General features: G+C 46.0%; 1 protein-coding gene across 3 annotated transcripts in view; it reads right to left on the bottom strand.

Moving 5' to 3' along the window:
- The window catches only part of AP1M1 (adaptor related protein complex 1 subunit mu 1), a 179900-nt gene that overhangs the window by 68472 nt on the left and 91650 nt on the right, over nt 1-19778 (bottom strand). For all 3 annotated transcript variants that reach the window (XM_077475958.1, XM_077475957.1, XM_077475959.1), the window contains one exon: nt 5468-5615. In XM_077475958.1, coding sequence (XP_077332084.1) covers nt 5468-5615 — 148 coding nt within the window. The remainder of the gene's footprint in view (nt 1-5467; nt 5616-19778) is intronic.

Below are 19778 nucleotides of genomic sequence, written 5' to 3'. Positions count from 1 at the left end.
CTCAGAGACATAAATCGCCCTGAGTAACTGCCCCATATCCTCCAAGGGAAAGAGGTGGCTACTAGCTCTAGGACCATCACTATCCTGACTATAAGGATCTGAGTTTTCCCCCTATTCTAGTGAGTCTTCCTCTGACTCCTCCACTTCCTCAACACCTGAAGTAACTGAGGATGGGGTTCTCTGCAAGGTTTTCTGACCCCTGTCTGAAAAGCCTTCCTGAGAGGAAATATCTTCTTTAGAGGACAAGATTGCTTTATCATCTGTCCTCTGCCCTTCCTTAGGCGCTATGGCTGTCTTAAGAGATTGCAGTGTAGAAAGCATCTCAGACTGTACTACCAGGAAATCCTTCATAACCTGTGAGGTTTCCTTACTCAACAGCTTATGAATGCACCTAGAACAAAAAGGTTTAGCATGGTCTGGTGAGAGCTTGTCACTACAGTTCCCACACCTTTTTATTCTGGGGGAGGGGGATTTTTACCCCTAGCCTTGTGAGCCCCTTGAGCAGAGCCGCTAGGTTCTAAGGAGACAAAAGAGAGACACAACACCCTTAAATACTATTCACAATCTCTCGCTCCTGTGCCTCCCCCCATAGTGTAAGTAAGACCCCTCTTACAAACAGAAGAGGACTCACCACCTGTAGCCTCTTCCTGTGTTAAGGGTGTGACTGTGTCCTCCTCTCTTTCCATCTTGTTCCTTGCTGGGTCCGTCCAGGAGGCAACCGAGAGGAAAAGGAGCGACAGTCATGAGGCCTCTGCCCGACTCTCCGGAGTCTTGAAAAACTGCTCCTCAGACACCAGTGATTAGCGCCATTTTTTTTGAGGGCCCACCGCTCAAAAGAGGATTTGGCCTCTAGCTTTTCTGGATCCACCATTTTGACGTAGACCGGAAACCGGAAGTGATGACGCCTGGAAACGGAAGCAGCGCCATCTTGCTCCACCCAGCCGGAACACTTACTCCTTAGCCAGGAGTATTACAGCATTCACTAAGAGATGGAAAACCTTCCAAAAAGCCCTGCCCAGAACCACTGGACACCCTGGGCTGTCCCCTACTTCTTCAGCAGCTTGGGCTCCAGTCCCAGACTCCAGTATCGTCAACACCCCTGTACCTGACTGGGTGGAAGAAGAGGCATGAGGTATGTGCTCACAGGAGTTCCGGGATACCCCTCTGTACCTGGGAGGCTCCTTGCTGGGGCGTAACATCTCCCCTGGCCATGGGGGCCTCCTGGGAAGGGACTGAACCCTGGCTGGATCCGCCACCCTCTCCGGCTTTGGAATCCAGCCCCCCGGGGGGGGGGGGGGGACCATCCACTACTAGCTTCAGGTCTATAGACAAAAACAAACGTTCCGCTGCCGGGAAACAAAATCAATAACTGAGGTGCAGGGGGAAGGGAGGGGCCTTTTAACCTTGTGTGTTGATTGTGTTTCCTGTCAGGTGGATCAGTCATCTCTCAGGCTATGCAGTCCTGGAAGATGACTAGAGAAAAATAAGTATCTTCCAATATTTGGAAAGATCTACCTTATCCCCAGCCTCCTGCACCTCAGCAAAATGGCCCTGAGGACTACATGGGAATCTGCTATGTTTAGTCTGACTATGGATAGACATAGCAATAATCTTTTAAATGGTAAAAGAAAAAAAAACAGTTTTTATGAAATACACAGGGACAGAAGTGTTCCATCCTTGACGGCTCATCTGACTGGCCGTATTTTCCTTTTTACTTCTCAGGGGAGGAAGACATTCTTTTGGAAGGGTTTTTAGTTTGTTGTATACCATTAACCCCTTTGAACCCTTAGAGGAGTTCCTGGTCCCTTTGTCACTCATAGCTTACAGTACAAAGCAGAGGCAGTACCAGCAAAAGAATGTTTCACTTGTTAGGCTATAGTACAGTACAATAACTGCTATTAATCCTAGTTATACAGTACAATGTTGTCAAAAGGAAAATGCCTGTGTCACCAAACCTGACCAGCAACCACTCTGCTCTGTCCCTCCACCGCCAGGCAGCAGCTTCTCTTGCAGAGTACTAAGAGATAAAAAATCCAATCTTCGTCCTTCACGGTAGGCTCCGAGACCTTTAAAGGAAACCTTCAGGAACAGGGGAACACTCAGGTTATCCCACAATCCTGGACCTGCAAGAAGAGACTCTGCCAGTAAACTTTTATTGGCCTTACTACCAAAAAGTACTGGATCCCAGGGCCCAACTCTTAAAGCATTCACAAGCAAAACCTTGCGTCTTCGGATTACGAGGCCCGGGTGCCATTTACGGAGCCATCAGAACGGATCCGGTCAGGATGGCTCTCAAAGGATTACTGCCTGTGGAGCTCAGTACCACACATCCTTACACGTGTCCAACACCTTAGACACTGGCGAAAAAAACGGAGGACTCCCAGTAGTTGGGGGGGGGGGGGTTATGTGGGGTAAGTGCCAGTATCCAGCACCTGATCTGCCGATATAACCCACATAGTTCTTACTATGGCTCTGTGTCCCCTGGTGTAAGAAAATAAACATTTATAGACCCTAGAACCTCCTCAACAATGACTGAGAAGTGTGAGCAACAACTAGGCAAACATAAAACTGTGCTAACAAGGGTAAACAGACTCAACTTCAGATTGCCGCTGCAAGACGCTTTTGACCAAAAGCTGCATCAGCAAAAGATTGGACATCCACCTGATAGATCTTGGAAAACGTATGAACAGAGGACCAGGTGGCAGTCTTACACAGCTGGGCTACAGAGACCTGGTGCGAAAATGCCCAGGAAACTGACGGAATGGGCATGTAAAAGCACAGGAGGAGATTTTTCCTTGAGTGTGTAAGCTCTAGTGATCAGATTTCTTATCCATCTTGCAATGCTGGTCTTAGAAGCAGGGTGTACTTTACGAGTCCTGAAGACAGGAAAAATAGGGAATCCATGTGACTGACCAAAGCTGTAGCTCTGAGGTAGACTCTAATGGTTCCTAGTATGTTCAGGCAATGAAGAGAGATTTCCTTTGAATACTCTGAAGCAGGACATAAGGATGAGAGGACTATGTCCTCATTGAGGTGAAAGACTGATACTACATTAGGAAGAAGGTACAGGGGAAAAAAAGGGAGATGTGCAAACCTATCACATTCTTATCATGAATGGCGTACCTTCCCCTTGACAGGATGCCTCTTAGCCAAAGCTAGAGCATTGTCTGCCTGGAGGCACACTGACAAACCGTCCTGGGGCCAACTGGTCAATAGTACCCTCTGTGAGTAATGAGCAGTCACAGACTGCTCATTCAGATCAAGCTGGTGTAGCTGACCCTGCACATAGCTATAGGCCTGCACGTGCTTGCAAGCTGACCTAGAGTGATTACTGGATCTATATTATTCAGTGTCACCTAGCTTAGCTGTTGATAGAAGGTCTAGGATACAACAAAAAGATTTCCCTGCAGAAAAAGGAACTAAGGTTCCCTGCAGTGAGCTTATGTCCTTACTCCTGGACAATAAGCAAAAGAACACGGCTGCCTCTTGAAAATAGTAAGGAACTTCCTGGGTCACCCCAGATGGACTCACTCTTTTTTCTTTTCTTTCCTTCCCCTTATTTTCTCACTTTTGACTTGTTCTCTTCTTTCTCTCTAGTTCATTTTACCCCATTTATAATAAGTTTGTTAAAGAGGAAGTAAACCCTGATGAGTTTACTTCCTCTTTCATTCCCTGCAAAGGCAAAGCATAATGGACTACTATGCATCGCATAGTAGCCCATTATGTGTCACTTACCTGACACAGGAGCCAGCAAAGTCACCGCTGTCCCCTGTAGTCCGCCGCATCCATCTTGTTGGTGGGGTCTCGCAGCTCCGCCGCTGTCATTCGGCGAAGCCGCGATGACGTCACTCCCGTACATGCGCACGGGAGCCGACACGCGCGGCAGCTCCGTCGCTGAGAATGCCGCGCTCAGTGCGCCTGCGCGCCGCTGTCTACGGCGCATGCGCCGTAGATAGCGGTGCCCATTTTTGGGCAAATATCTCCTAAACCATATAGGTTTAGGAGATATTGCTTGGACCTACAGGTAAGCCTTAATCTAGGCTTACATGTAGGTCAAAGTGGTTTGTAAGGGTTTACAACCACTTTAAAGGGGATTCGTGAACCCAACAATTCACTGATAGGTTGGTTGAGATTGGCAGGGGGGGGGGGGGGGGGGGGTCAGTTTGAAACTTGATATTTTATAATTTACGTAAATTTTTTTCATACTCAGCAGACCACCTTGTAGATGCCAAGTACTATTGGTGCCTTAGGCCATATGGGCCGTAAGCATTTATTGGTGAATCTGTATAGTTCTTTTATATCAATTACTATGTTATTGATCTATGAGATCGTTTTCCACCTTTTCTACAAATTTGGTCTTACATATGTTGTTATGTATGCATCTATGCTGGATCCCCAAGATGGTTCATTCCTGTTGTTGGGATCTCTTTTATCCCTCTCTTTGTACACCTATTTTACTGTGTAAAAAGAGCTATACGTGAATTGAGTTTACCGCTCTGCTTTGTATTGTTTGTTTCTTATTTGAACACAAAATTTTTTATAAAAACGATTGAAACAGAAAGTGATAAAGAAGGGTGTTTGTTTGCCCGGTGTCCTGCTCCTGAACAGGGCGCCATAACCCCAATGATCAGAGATCACGATCTGCACTGTGTCCATCAATGAAAAGAGACAAGTCATCCATCCTGTTAGCACACTGACGAAAAACGAGGCATGCTGGTAGTGGGAGGGGTTATCCTGAGCTGATCTACAGGTTTGTTTTTTTGCCAGTGTTCACTCCTATAGACAGCAATATAACATGAAGTTTAAAGCTTCCTATGTCCCCCAACGTGTGAGAAAGAAAAAAAGATTTGTGGTAGATGCCTTGGCAGTACAAATTATGCCAAATGTTTATTGAAGCAAAACATGCTGTCAGGGCTGGCTTAGCCCTTCCTTCTCTGGGCTGGCTGCTCAGCTGTCAGCTAATTGCCAGCTCTCATCTCTCTCCACAGTTACCAGCTGTTCCTGATCATGCTTGTCTGACCTGCCTACTTAAAGCTGTCCAGCTCACTTCACCTCTGCCTTCGCCTTGGTCACATCACAAGAAACCCTCTCCTGTGGTTCTGTTTATAGACTGGCTTGCTGACATCCCTTCTGGCTCCTTATCCTGCTTGCTGTTGCTCTACTTGGATCCCTGACTTCTGGCCTGGCTGATTACCCGATCTGTTTATTGAACTCTGGCTGACTACTCTATCCGGTTACTGGACTCTGGCTATGCTTTGGCTACGCTTTTTCTATTTATCTTTTTCATTTCATTTAACAAACAAGTGTGATTTAATTGTACTTCTGTCTCGGTCTGATTCATGGTTTATGACACATGCATAAAAATTTAAATATCATTGTCTATCATACTAACAGGTAATGTGTCATTACTACACTATTAACAGTTATGTAATAAATTAACAACAGCTGTTAATGTCCAAGTACTTACAAGAAGGTTAACAGACTCTATCACATCCAGAAAAACTTCATTCTTCCTATATTTTATACCCTCCGACCTCCAAGAGACAGCATTGGTTACGGTGGCAGGAGGACGAGGTGCTCCCGTCTCTAGCTTGTGTCCCTCTTGTGTGATATACCTAAAAAATAAAATGCATAACCGTAAAATTCAATGCCAGCCTGCCTTATACATTTATTGTGCTAACCAAAATAGGAATGTCTAGATACCACTAGAGGCTTTACAGACCTGACCCTTGTAACAGAATGCCTCATTATAAGTCCAATTTAAGTATAATGCGATCCCAATGCAGCATTGGTGAAGTATAAAACAGTTTTATAAACAATGAGTGGACTTTTGAAAGAGCTGCAACACCTGGAGTGGAGTGAATATATTAATAACAAGATGTACTCAAGTTGAAATGTATAGGTGGGGACAGCGCCAATCTTGATTCAGTTTATATATTTGCAATGCAGCATTGGAAGTGTGAAGAAAATCGTTATCTTCTTAAAGGAAGTAGGAAGAAACTATTCCTTGAACGCCTTTTTAAACAATATAAAATAACCTTACCTACATTAAAGCAGGAAAGGAGCGGTTCACACAAATTTAATATTGGGGTTTGGATCCATTCTAAGTGGAAGTTAATGAACTTTTAAACTAAGATGTGGGGGGGGGGGGGGTAAGGTATACAGTACAAGGGTCAGAGCGTATGGATGAGTGGGATAGAGGGGGCCTCAAACTAGGTGATATAGCGACTGAAGTTTTACGCCTAGCAGTAATGCTGAACCTAAAAAAAGGCGTGCAAGGATAAAGTGTGTGCGTACAAAATTAAAAAGGCATGTACACAAATGCTAGAAGTCGGTTTAAAGCTGTAGTAAACTTTTAAAATAAAACAAACATTTAAAAACAAAAAAACAAAAAAACAAACAAACACACACACCTTTCTCCCTGCCAGGCAAGTAATGTGCTAGTATGCACTGCATACTAGCACATTATAAAAGACTCAGTATCTCACAAAAGTACACCCCTCATATTTTTGTAAAGATTTTATTATATCTTTTTATGTGACAACACTGAAGAAATTACACTTTTCTACTATGTAAAAGGAGTACGTGTATAGCTTGTATAAGGGTGCAAATTTGCAATCAAAATAACTGAACACAGCCCTTAATGTCTACTGGCAACAAAAGTGAGTACTCCCCTAAGTAAAAATGTCCAAATTGGGCCCAAAGTTTCAATATATTGTATGTACACCATTATTTTCCAGCACTGCCTTAACCCTCTTGGGCATGAAGTTCACCAGAGCTTCACAGGTTGCAACTGGAGTGGTCCTTTCACTCCTCCATGACGACAGAGCTGGAGGATGTTAGAGGTAATAGATCAGTCAGTACTGACCCCACGGAGCCACCAGCGCATCCGATGCGTCTGCCCAAGGATCTCTTGTCCTGGATATGAATCTCGGCACCTTCCGATTGAGACGGGAGGCCAGGAGATCCAGTTCTGGTGTGCCCCATCGCAGGCACAGCAGCCTGAAAACCTCCGGATGCAGCGCCCATTCTCCTGGGTCCAGAATCTGGTGACTTAGGTAGTCCGCATGCCAGTTTTCTACTCCCGGGATGTAAGTGGCCCGACAAGGCCGGTACATATCACTCTGCCCACTGAAGGATATGAGCGACCTCCCGTGCCACAGCCAAGCTTCTTGTTCCTCCTTGATGGTTGACATATGCCACCGCCATGGCGTTGTCTGACTGGATCCTGATAAGAAGCCCTCGTAGTCTCGTTGCTCATGTGGAGGCATAGCCCGATTGCTCGTAGCTCAAGCACACTGATCGGCAACTTGGATTTCTCCCCCGACCAGAGGCCCTGGGTAAGGCTGGCGTCCGTTTTGATCACTGTCCATTGTAGAGGTAGGAACGACTTCCCGGACCGAAGTGCCGGGTACCTCAGCCACCAGAGCAGGGAGTTCCTGACTGACTGGCTCACCCGAATCTGCCAATCCAGGGATAATGGAGATTTGTCCCATTTTGTCAAGATCTCCTTCTGCAAGACTCTGGTGTGAAACTGGGCGTATGGTACCGCCTCGAAGGAGGCCACCATGAGTCCCAGAACTCGCATGCAAAAGCGCAGCGACGACCACCTGCGGTTCATCAATAGTTTTACCGCGGCTCTGAGAGTCTGCAGTTTGTCTGAAGGGAGAAACACTCTCGCTTCCATGGAGTCCAGCAGGAAGCCTAGGTACTCCAAATGCTGAGTCGGTATGAGCACCAACTTCTTTAGGTTCAACAGCCACCCGAATTCCTGGTGATCGCTACATACTCCTTTAATTCTGAGGTGGAAGATGCTCTCAAGAAGAGATCGTCTAGGTAACCTACGATCGCGATCCCGCATTGTAGCAACAACGCCAAAATCAGAGCCAATACCTCGGTAAAGACTCAGGGTGCTGATGCCAAGCCAAAGGGGAGAGCCACACACGTGTGCTTCCCCAACTGCAAATTGCAGAAATCTCAGATGCCTGAGGCATATGGGTATGTGCAGGTACACATCCTGGATGTCCAAAGACCCCAGGGAGTCCCCTTGGTGGAGTGCAGCGACCACTAAGCGAACTTATTCCATTCTGAACCTCTGCACTTTTACAAAGCAATTGAGGGATTTTAGGTCCAAGATTGGACATACCTCTTCCTTTTTGGGGACTACAGTTTGGAGTAGAACCCCTGGAACCTGACTCCGGAGCAGGCACTATCAACCCGTGGCTTAGCAGGTCCCTTACCGCCCTCGTTAGGGCCTCCCGGTGAGCCGGGAGCAAGTTTACGCTGGAGGGGGAGAATACGTTTGGTGGCCAAGAGAGGAACTCTATCTTTTAGCCAGAGGAAATCAGTTTGCAGACCCATTGGTGGAATGGCCAAGAGGGCCATAGGGCTGCAAACTCCCCAAGGCGATCCCCCACCCGTCACACGGGCAAACCTTCATGCGGTAGCACTTTTGTTTGCAGGCTTGTTAGGCTTGTGGTTCCAAGGATGCTTTTGTCCCTCAGAAGTCATCCTGTCGAACTGGGAGCGTTTTGTCGAAGTCCCAGACGGACGAAAAAGCCTCTTGAGCGGAAAATGAGGGCCCTTGCCTGTGGCGTGGCTCCTTAGTCTTCCTGGCCTGTGGGAGCAAGGTACTTTTCCCACTCTTTCCATCTGTGACATTCTTAATAATGTCATCCAACAAGGCGCCAAAGAGCCATTCACCAAGGAAGGTGAATTTTTATTTTTTTATTTTTTTTAGATGCCTAGTCCGCAGACCGGCATTTTAGCCAAATCAGGCGCCTCAGCACCACTGCTGACACTGAAGTCCTAGATAGCAGAGGAAGCGTATCCAGGGCCGCATCACAAATGTACTAAAAGCCGTGCACTAACTGGTCTGCTAGTTCTACGCAGACGGGAGTAGCCTGCTGCTTCTCCAATTTGCGGTGCAAAAGTTTGGCACATTCAGTAAGTGTCTGCGACACAAGTGCTGTAGCCAGACCCCACAACCGTAAACAAGGAACGAGCCACTGCCTCTGCATTCCTGTCAGTAGGGTCTTTAAATGCAGGAGTCCCCTCTACTGGGATCGTGGTTACTTTAACCTGGATACTGGGGGGTCCACGACCAGAGGAGCCGACCATTTTTTGAGAAGGCTCTCCTCAAAGGGGTAACACACCGCCATTCTTTTTGGGACTGAAAAGGTCCATTGCGGTCTTCTTCGATATGAACTTATAGAAAAATAAGTCAGATACGGAAACATCTTAGATGTACGGGCTGGCTAACGGGACCCAAAAGGGTGCGCTACTTCAGCAGGGGGACCTGCTGTATACTGAATTTTCAGGGTATCACGCACAGCTATGATAAGTGCTCCAACTAGCGCTTTGTCTTGCGCAGACGGGACTCATCCGCACTGTCCGATCGGTCCTGGTCAGCGTCATCTGAAGTAATAGAGCAGGGGCTGCCAGTCTCAGCGGGGCTCGAGTCTGCGCCAGAGCTCTCCCCAGAAGACGGGGGGCAGGGGCCACTTTTTACCATCCTTGCGCACACACACTGCCTGCACCCTGGCAATGAACATTTCAAGGACCGCCAACAAAGCGTCCAAAGGCACTGCACTGTTTGCAGACAAGCGGGTTGCAATTGCAGGGAGTTCTGGGGAAGAAACACCAGTCTCTGAAGCCATGCTGACCCACCCCGTCTGCCACCCTTGGGGACATAAGACAGGTGCACAGTCCCACCCTCCTAGCTGCTGCAGACTGAGGGGCCCCCACCACAGGACTCACCACTCTGACCTAGTTCTGCGCCGTTCAGATACAAATGCCTGTGTCCTGTCAGCTCTCAGGTGTCCTGAGTGAAAAAACGCGCTGTTCTGAGCAGCAGGGACCAGGGTTGAGCACAAAAACCACGCTGGACTACAACAAAATGGCCGCTAGCTGCCCTGTATAAAGGACATAATCACAGAGAAAATGGCCACCGAGCTACAGAAAAATGGCTCCTGACCATGCTTTCCACCGAGGCACACCGAAAATGGCCGACAAACAACTGTACACAGTGAAAGGACAGTGAAAATGGCGGCAGAACAGTGCTACGGCAATCAGCACATGCAGACCTCCAGACACACAGCGGGGAGACCACAGACACCCAGGGACACAGCCACTCAGCGCAGCCCCCCCAGGTACACACATCGCTCAGCAGCCCATCATGCAGCATTCACCACGGGGGAGGGGGGGATAGGGAGAGAAGAGAGGGAGGAGAAGGACCCCCCGAATCAACCTCCCAGGGAATGCCCAGCTGCTCAATCCCACCAAGGCAGGGAGAGCTGTACTTACCATCCGGATGAGCTGGGGACATCCCATCACAGACCCACTCTCCGATCAGTACGGGGTGGCTGCTGGCCACAGTACACTGTGAAAAAGACATCAGTAGTCCGGTCATATGTGTGCCCCGGAGCATTGCGCTCACCACCCGCCCCTGGAGCCTGAGGGGCATGTTGTGGCCAACCCAGCACGTAGCTAGGGTCTGCACATGCTCGGGAAGACTACAAAGATCTAGACTGTCCAGCCTGTCACCCAGCCGGCTGTTGATAGCAGATCACAGGATCTTAAAATCTTGCGCAAAAGGCAAACTTCAGCAAAAAAAAATCCCAGGATCGATGGTCCCGCAGGGATCCTAGGTCCATCTCCTTCACTAGGTGAAGAAAACTGAGCTGCAGGAGACAGGCTGAGGAGTTATTACTGGACGGACCGCCGCCTGGGCGGAACTGTAAAGTTCTGTTTTTCACATGTATAACATGTTCTGCCTAGTTCACTTAAGGTGGCGTAACAACCCTATGGTCAAGATTAATGGAGCTGTGTCAGTCAGTGAACGAAAGAGAAAATGCACTTTTTACTGTATAAATGTCACTGGCGGGAAAGGGGTTAACACTAGGGGGCGATCAAGGGGCACTCGCATCGGCTTTGGCGTGAGCCTCCTACAGCGTCTTTAAAGGGCAGACAGGGTTACGGCAGTTTTCCCAGGGGAGCCAACCTGCCGCAGTACAAGACCATTGGGCGGAAGTGAGTCGAGTGGGGGCCATCATTCGGTGAGAAGGGGGGTTGGTGAATCTGCCGCAGAGACCACTTTTATCTGAAAACGGACTGCCTGCCATTTTAAAAAAACATGGGGGTTATGGCAGCTATCTGCTGTCATAACAACGGTATTCAACGTCAAAGTACCAACATATAACGACGGCGGGCGGTCTGAAAGCGAGTGGAGCTATAGGTGTTATTCACCGTTTCACCAATGCAGAGATTTTCTTTCACTTCCTGTCTCATAGCCAAACAGGAAGTGAATGAAAATCCCTGAAAATTAAGGGAATTCCTTGGGGACCCCATTGGAAGATTTCCCCTCCATTACTTTTCTGGGCACAACTCAGAATTTGTGATCTTCTTTAACTTTTACTTTCAATGAAAATTATAAAACAGGACAAATAGAGAGGGTGAATATGCTTAACCACTTGCCGCCAAATCTCATACCCTGTAGGTCATTTGGCTTCAAGTGGTTGTATCGGCATGTTGCCCGCGGTACTATATTTTAGAGCATACCATCCGCTCTCTTGTAATAACAACCGCAACGGCTAACTAAAAGCACGATTGTTATGACAAGCAGCGGGGTGACGGGACACACATGTCCCCCTCCTCCCACCACGCATGTCCACCGGCTAGTCGGAGACAAAAAGAAAGCCAGGACCGGCTTTGATTGGGTCACCGCTATGGTAACTCGAGAGCGATGACATTACATCACTTCCGGTTTATCGCCATCTTAAAGAAGAAGCAAAATTCCTCTGCAGACATTTACCTGTAGGTAAGCCTATAATAAGGCTTACCTATAAGTAGTGTAACTATCTCTTAAACATGTACCGTTTAGGAGATATATACAAATTACATGCAGCCAGTGGCATCACTAGTGCATGTGCTCTGAAGGAATGGCCGCGGGCTCTGTTCCTTCCGAGCCCTGTTCCTTCAGAGCCCTGTGCCGTAAACAGCGGCTCCCGCGCATGCATGGGAGGGATGTCATCGCAGCTCAGGCCACTCATAGTGCCGTAGCCAGCAAACCCAGAAGAGACTTCGGGAAAGATGTCAGCTGCCTCATCAGTTTGAAGACACCGCTAGAAGGCTTCAGTCTAGGGTATTTTATAATGAGCTAGCATACGATGCATACTAGCTCATTATGCCTTTGTCTTACAGATTTTTTTTTGTTTGTTTGTTTATTTATTTTTTTACAGAGTTTACAACATCTTTAACCACTTTCAGACCGGACCATTTTGCTGGCTTAAGACCAGAGCACTTTTTGTGATCCGGCACAGTGTCGCTTTAACTGACAATTGCACGGTCGTACGACGTGGCTCCCAAAACAAAATTGACGTCCTTTTTTCCCCACAAATAGAGCTTTCTTTTGGTAGTATTTGATCACCTCTGCGGATTTTATTTTTTGCGCTATAAACAAAAATAGAGCGGAAATTTTGGAAAAGCGCATTATTTTTTACTTTTTGCTATAATAAATATCCCCAAAAATATATTTTTTTTTCCTCAGTTTAGGCCGATACGTATTCTACATATTTTTGGTTAAAAAAAAAAAAAAAAAAAAAAAACGCAGTAAGCGATTATTGGTTTGCGCAAAATTTATAGCGCTTACAAAATGGATAGTTATGGCATTTTTATTCATTTTTATTACTAGTAATGGCGGCGATCAGTGATTTTTATTGTGACTGCGACATCATGGCGGACAGATCGGACATTTTTGGGACCATTGTCATTCATACAGCAATCAGTGCTATACAAATGCACCGATTCCTGTGTAAATTACACTGGCAGTGAAGGGGTTAACCAGGGGGTGGCAGTGTAGGGGTTAAGTGCATCCTAGGGGCATGTTACCAACTGTGGGGAGCTGGGCTGTGTGTTAGTGAACACCGATCTCTGCTCCAATCACATGGAGCAGAGATCAGTGTCGCTTGTTGCTAGGCAGAACGGGGAGATGCTGTTAACAGCGGCATCTCCCCGTTCAGCCTCCTTGTGAGACGATCGCTGGTATCCCCGCACGATCAAATAGGCGGGACCCGCGACCAGACTCACGGATGTCCCGACTGGCACGCACGTGATGGCAGGGCAGCAAATACAAATGGACGTACCTGTATTCCAATTTGCCTGCCCGTGCCATTCTGCTGATGTACATCGTCGTGCGGCGGTCGGGAAGTGGCCATTTAAAAAAAAAAAAATTTAAAAAAAAAATGGGATTTGGGGTCTTATAGAGTACCTGTCATGTGCCTATTTCTGTCACAAGGATGTTTACTTTCCTTGTGACAGCAATAAAAGTCATAAAAAAATAAATAAAAAAAAAAGGCGGCAGACACGTGCGTCAGTCCCGCACACACGCAACCCACGAACGTCCCACACGTGAGGTATCGCCGCGAACCACAGAGCATGGGCAGTCATTTTCTCAAAAACTGCATTAAAAAAAAAATGCTGTGCAATTACCGTGCGACACAAAAAATTGAAAAACCCACCAATTTATTCTCTAGGGCCTCTGGTTTGAGATAGATATATAGAGAGAGAGATATAGAATATATATTATATATATATATATATATATATATATAGATGTTTGGGGGTTCTAACCAATTTTCTAGGATAAAAAATAAATAAAAAAAAAAGATTTTCACATATAAACAAAACGGGCCACACAATTGACAAGTGTTCTAATACCTCTCCACTATCCAAAACTAAAAAAGTGTTTTGCCTTTAGTTACACTTTAAAAGGTAAAAAATGTTTAGGGGTCTTTTCACACAGGCTGTCCAATCAGGTCTGCATGTCAGTTTTTCAGGTGGACCTGATCAGACACTGCATTGTCCTCTACGGGGTTGGAGATGTCAGTGGACACATGTGGAAGGACCATCTCGGCCAAAATAGGGAATGTCCCAAGACGCACCGCCACCAGAAGGTGGTGGAAATATCAAAGACCCCCACGCACCCGGAGTGAATAAGTCTGGCCCTGACCAGTCAGCGGGTGGATGAAAGTATGTTGCCACAAGACCAATGGGAAAGTAGACAATAGAAAAGGGGGGGGGGGGGGGCAGGGGGAGTCATCGCCAAGAATGGTACAATAAATCAGCAGAATCAGAGCTTGCATATACTTTCTCCAACCTTACTAACTTGGTGGAGAAAAAGGCATATCAAATCTTTTGAAGATTATAACAGGGAGGGCATTAACCCATTTAGACTCAGGGTTCAGATCTTTCCATCGTTCAAAAGAATTGAACCGAAATGTAAAACTGCTTGAGAACAGGTTCTCAAACAATGTTCCACAGCGTTAATGTAATGCCTCATCACTGAAAATAGGAAAAGAATCAGGGACATTGACGCTAAAATTGACGGTCTGAACACTCAGATCGTCAAGTGTAAATCTCACGTCTTTTATATCAATGAAAAACAAGCTTAACCACTTGAGACCCGCACTACGTCTATTGACGTCATGGGGTTTCGCTGGTTATATCTAAATGATGCCTGAGGCCACAGACATCATTCAGATATTGCCGTTTTCAGCCGGCGATTCCCTACACCATAAGAACGATCATAGCGGCTGTTCCGCCGCTTGATCGTTCTTACGGGCGGCGGGAGGGGACGCCCCCCCCTCCCGCCGCCCTCCGGTGCTTCTACCGACTCACCGTTTCCATCGGTGAGTCGGTCACAGGATCCGCCGGCCCCAGCAAGTGATCATAGAGATTTCCGGCGGACTAGATTGTCCCCGGAGTCTCTATGATCGTTCAGAGGCCGGGCGCGATGTTATGACGTCACGCCTGGCCTCGGTATGCAAATTAACGGCGCCGATCTGGCTAGAAAGCCATGATCGTTTTTTTTTTTCTTTTTTTATTCTTCCCAGCCTAGAGGTGAGATATGGGGTCTGATTGACAAAAAAATTTAAAGCGGGGAATTTTGATAGACAGATCACCCATCCCAGGATTGGACGGGTGATCTGTCTATCAAAGTGCCCGGACAAAGAGGAGGGGCTGTATGTGACGGCGCGTGGCGGGGAACACACAGCTATTGAAATTAAAGCTGTGATGTTCCCGGCGCTCTATTCAACCAGCCGGCTCTCCTCTCTCTTACCTTCACTGGGGACACACTGGCTGCACTTAAACTCTTATGTCCCCAGTCTCCGACCACCTCCTGTACCATGTCGCCAGTCTCCGACCACCACCTGTACCATGTCGCCAGTCTCCGACCACCACCTGTACCATGTCGCCAGTCTCCGACCACCTCCTGTACCATGTCGCCAGTCTCCGACCACCTCCTGTACCATGTCGCCAGTCTCCGACCACCTCCTGTACCATGTCGCCAGTCTCCGACCACCTCCTGTACCATATCGCCAGTCTCCGACCACCACCTGTACCATGTCTCCAGTCTCCGACCACCACCTGTACCATGTCGCCAGTCTCCGACCACCACCTGTACCATGTCGCCAGTCTCCGACCACCACCTGTACCATGTCGCCAGTCTCCGACCACCACCTGTACCATGTCGCCAGTCTCCGACCACCACCTGTACCATGTCGCCAGTCTCCGACCACCACCTGTACCATGTCGTCAGGTTTGGTGGGTGGGGCCGGGCCACACGCCGTGTTGCCGGGGAACTCAAGGTGATTCTATGGCGCCATGAGTTCACGTCCTTCCCTCCTTTTTCTCTGTACCAGATATATTAGATAACGATTAGCATCGTGATTGGCTCAAGTTTCTCTCCAAACATGCTAATAAACCGGCCCTCATGTCTTTATTTTATTTATGCATACACTAGGCCTTCCTTTCCCCATATATTGTTGGGGCTATGGCTTGCTGTACCTGTATAGCCATTTTACTTGTTCAGTAATTTACATAGATACATAGACCCCTTATTTGTATCCATTTAGAACAAACAACGGTTCCAGAGTTTGGTGATGGCTTCTATATAATGCCCCACCACATAGGAGTCCTTACAGTGAAAGAAAGCCCGGGCCTTTCATTTGACTTGTTCGCTGGTGTGGCTCTCTGCATGGCATTTTACCAATTGACCAATGGTATCCTCCATCGAGCACAATCAATTCATGTTATTGGTTTGCAAAGTAAACTTATTCATGTTTCTGATTACATTTGTGTTATGTGCTGCATTGTTTACTATGTTGCTGAGCAGTTTAATGATATTTTTACTCTGTACTTGTTGTACTATCACTCCTATACAGTTTTTTTCTTCATTGTAAAAACCTTAAACCCTTATACCCAATTTTGATTCAATAACATAAAACCTCTGAAGGACCATGCGCCCGTAACATGTAAGGTGTTATCTACACTGTATTGATCCTCGTCAATCCTTTGCACCAAGATGGTAATTGTTCTCTACAATTGTAATCAGATTTTTTTTTAATGCATTGTATGTAATTTTTGTACTTGTTGAATGTAATAAAATGTATACTTTTTTACTTTTGGCTTGATCTGTCTATTAATGACACTAAAGGGTTCCTTCCCCATACCTTTGGTACCAGGTGTGTTTTTTCTACCTTTCCCATGGAAGACCAGTAATGGTTACTTACAAGACAGAAGTGATGGAAAGAAAAACAAAATTTGATTCCCACTGGAACACAAGTGGGTGCAAAAGGGGAGCTACAGTACATGAGCCACCCTGTACAGGGTGGAGTCTATGCCAATTCTTATCATGGTAGTTCCTGTGCGATCTGCAGATCGTTTTTTACTTTGGAAATTTTATCCTTGCCCGTTTGGACTTATGCTACCTCAATAAACCATCACGGTTTTATGCTATATTGGCGTTTCTCTTCTTTCTTTTACATAGTTAGTAGTTAGTTATTGTACTTGGGAGCACGCAAGAAAGAGCAGCCACCTGTTTCGATACTTCCATCATGCGGTTTGTATCCAAAGGACAGATCATGTGCATTACACCAATCCACACATTTCTAGGCTCCTATAACGTGGAGTCTAGTCATCTAGCAGGGGTGTGCCCTTTCCTTTTTTCATGGTGGAAGGGGCACTTTTGGTGTTCAATCGGTCAACATCACAGAGACACGAATATTTAGAAACTTTATGTTGAATTTCTTCACTGATTTGAAGATTAATATTTTAGATGTTCTCATGGACTTATTGCATTTTGGTTTTACCACCTCCTATTTTAGCGCGGCAATTCGGGTTTTTTCCACCCTGTACAAACACCTTTAAGAATGAGATGCTTGCAGTCTCTGGAACAAGATTGTAAGTGCCAAGATCGGACCCTTGGGCCAACCATTGATTCAAGCCTGATTGTAGAAAGCAATCAATAAGAATGGTAAACTGGTCCTTGGAAATGATGATGCAATCGATCCTAAAGGGCCCACAGAGCATCTGCCAGAAGTCTGTCCACCTGGGTTAATCCCAAACACTTTAAAGGTGTAGGGACCGTCTCCTCCTCCTCCCCCCAAGTCCAGGTGCTGCTGGTTGAGGTAGTCTACCTGCTAATTTTCCACATGTGGCATGTGAACAGGGCAAAAGATTAAAATATGAAGAATCCTTTACATTTCTCTTTCCACAGAAAGACATCTAGATCCTCTCTGAGGGTTGATGTACGACAGGGACAGAATTGAGATAGGAAGACCTTCCAGACTAGATGTTAAGTGTTGCAGAGACAACCAAATTTATACAGAGTCCAAGGTCCCTACATCCATAACCTATATCTTAAACTCTACCCCAGCCTACCAAGCTTGCATCCCTTTTGAAGATCTTTCAAGAGATCAGAAGGAAGTATTTCCCCAATTCCAGAGCTGGGTTTCCAAGCCTCCAGGCAAACACTTGGACTGAAGAGTCTAAAACTAGAAGCAAAGAGTGAGGTTTTACTTGAGAAATGAAAACTCTGGGTCAAGCAGTGTTCAGGATCAGACCCAGATAAGCACTTTATTGTTTATGGTCCAATCAAACATTTATAAAGGTCTGAATTGTTGGTATTACACTGCTGGTTAGGACCTTATCCAACTGTTCCCTCAACGGGCTGTCAACCAGGTACCCTCAACAGGAATGCCCTAGGAGAGTAATAGGGCAAGCACAAGGGCTAGAATCAGTAACATGCACAAGTCCAGAATATAACTGGCACATTTTGTGCCAAATTCAGTGCTTACTCAAACCTCATACCTCGTAAGTGCTGAATTTAGCGCAAAACACATCATCTTTTAATGATCCTGTCATACCTGTGATGTTATTTTAATGCTTTAATAAAGATACCAAGGAGTGCAGAAATATTTTCAACTTGTGCAGGTTAAAAAAATCTTACAGACAAGCTGTTCAGCACCCTGGGTTCCAGTTCACAACATGTAAGAGTTGGTCACTGATCTAGACCGGCATTTCTTTGGCTTTACCGACAAGAGAAAATCTTGATGAATAAGCTAAGATCGGAAAGATGGACCAAATGACAGGGTCACAAACAAAGTGCTTGAGAACACACAGTAAAACACAGGAATTACGGATGTGCTCATAAATCGTACAATGCAAGTGTCTGATGTCTACAGAGGCCAGAAAGTCTCCCTGATGAAGGGAGGTTATGACAGACACAGTGATTTCCGTAGAGAATTTTTGAGATTGAAAAAAGTAATTTAGGACCTTGATGGGGCAAGATGACCCCTTTTGGCATTGGAATTGTGAAGAGGTTGGAATAGAATCACCAGTGTCAAAACTGGAGCAATATCCCTTTTCTCCAAAATACCTGCAGGAGCTGCATGTAGGTCTGCTAATCTGAGCGATGACACAAGAAGGTTGAAATACACATATTATAGACTAAGGTTTAAAAAAAAAAAAAAATCCACCTAGTGAACCAATCGAAAAAAGTATCACAAAGCTTTTTTTTTATTATTGGTTGAAAATCAACTCCCACAGGGTGTCCAATGCAGCTCTGAAGAGACATTGCCCCTCAAAGGACACAGCAAATAAATAAATACTTGTGCTTGCACTGAAACCCAACATTTTATTCCTCCATCCACCCTTGCTTGCTGAACGGAAAAAATAAACGTTTATGCCCAGCTTTAAGGCATCTCAGGGACCTAGATTGATAGCAGCACTGGTGGAAGCTGCAAACTGTTCCTCAATGTTTACGTTAGCATGCACCATATCAACAAGAGTCAAAATGGTCACTCTATGCCTGAGAGATATGGTTGCTCTGAGACTCCTCAGAGTCATTATCTGGCAAGGATTTATGGGACTCTTCATCAGATAGAACTTCAACCAAAAGACTCAGAGGCTGCAGTCCGGTCACAGTGAGCTACACTTAAGTGGGCCATACATTATACAATTTTCTTATTACATAATAGGTGAGGTTGAAAAAAGACAAGTCCATCAAGTCCAACCTATGTGTGAGATTATATGTCAGTATTACATTGAATTTCTCCTGTATGTTTTGGTCGTTCAGGTGCTTATCTAATAGTTTTTTGAAACCATCGATGCTCCGCGTTGAGACCACCTACTGTGGAAGGGAATTCCACATACTTGCCACTCTCACAATAAAGAAACCTCTACGTAGTTTAAGGTTAAACCTTTTCTTCTAATTTTAATGAGTGGCCATGTGTCTTGTTAAACTCCCTTGCAAAAACATTTTATCCTTATTGTGGGGTCACCAGTATGGTATTTGTAAATTTAAATCATATCCCCTCTCAAGCGTCTCTTCGCCAGAGAGAATAAGTTCAGTGTTCACAACCTTTCCTCATAAGCAATATACGCCAGACCCTTTATTAGCTTTGTTGCCCTTCTGTGTACTTGCTCCATTTCCAGTA

This window comes from Lithobates pipiens, unplaced genomic scaffold (genome assembly GCF_037356315.1).
Source record: "Lithobates pipiens isolate NorthernLeopardFrog02 unplaced genomic scaffold, aLitPip1_a1.2 Scaffold_13, whole genome shotgun sequence".
NCBI classification, from domain to species: domain Eukaryota; kingdom Metazoa; phylum Chordata; class Amphibia; order Anura; family Ranidae; genus Lithobates; species Lithobates pipiens.
The sequence above is the reverse complement of the archived record's forward strand: the minus strand, read 5'-3'. Positions and strand labels throughout refer to the sequence as shown.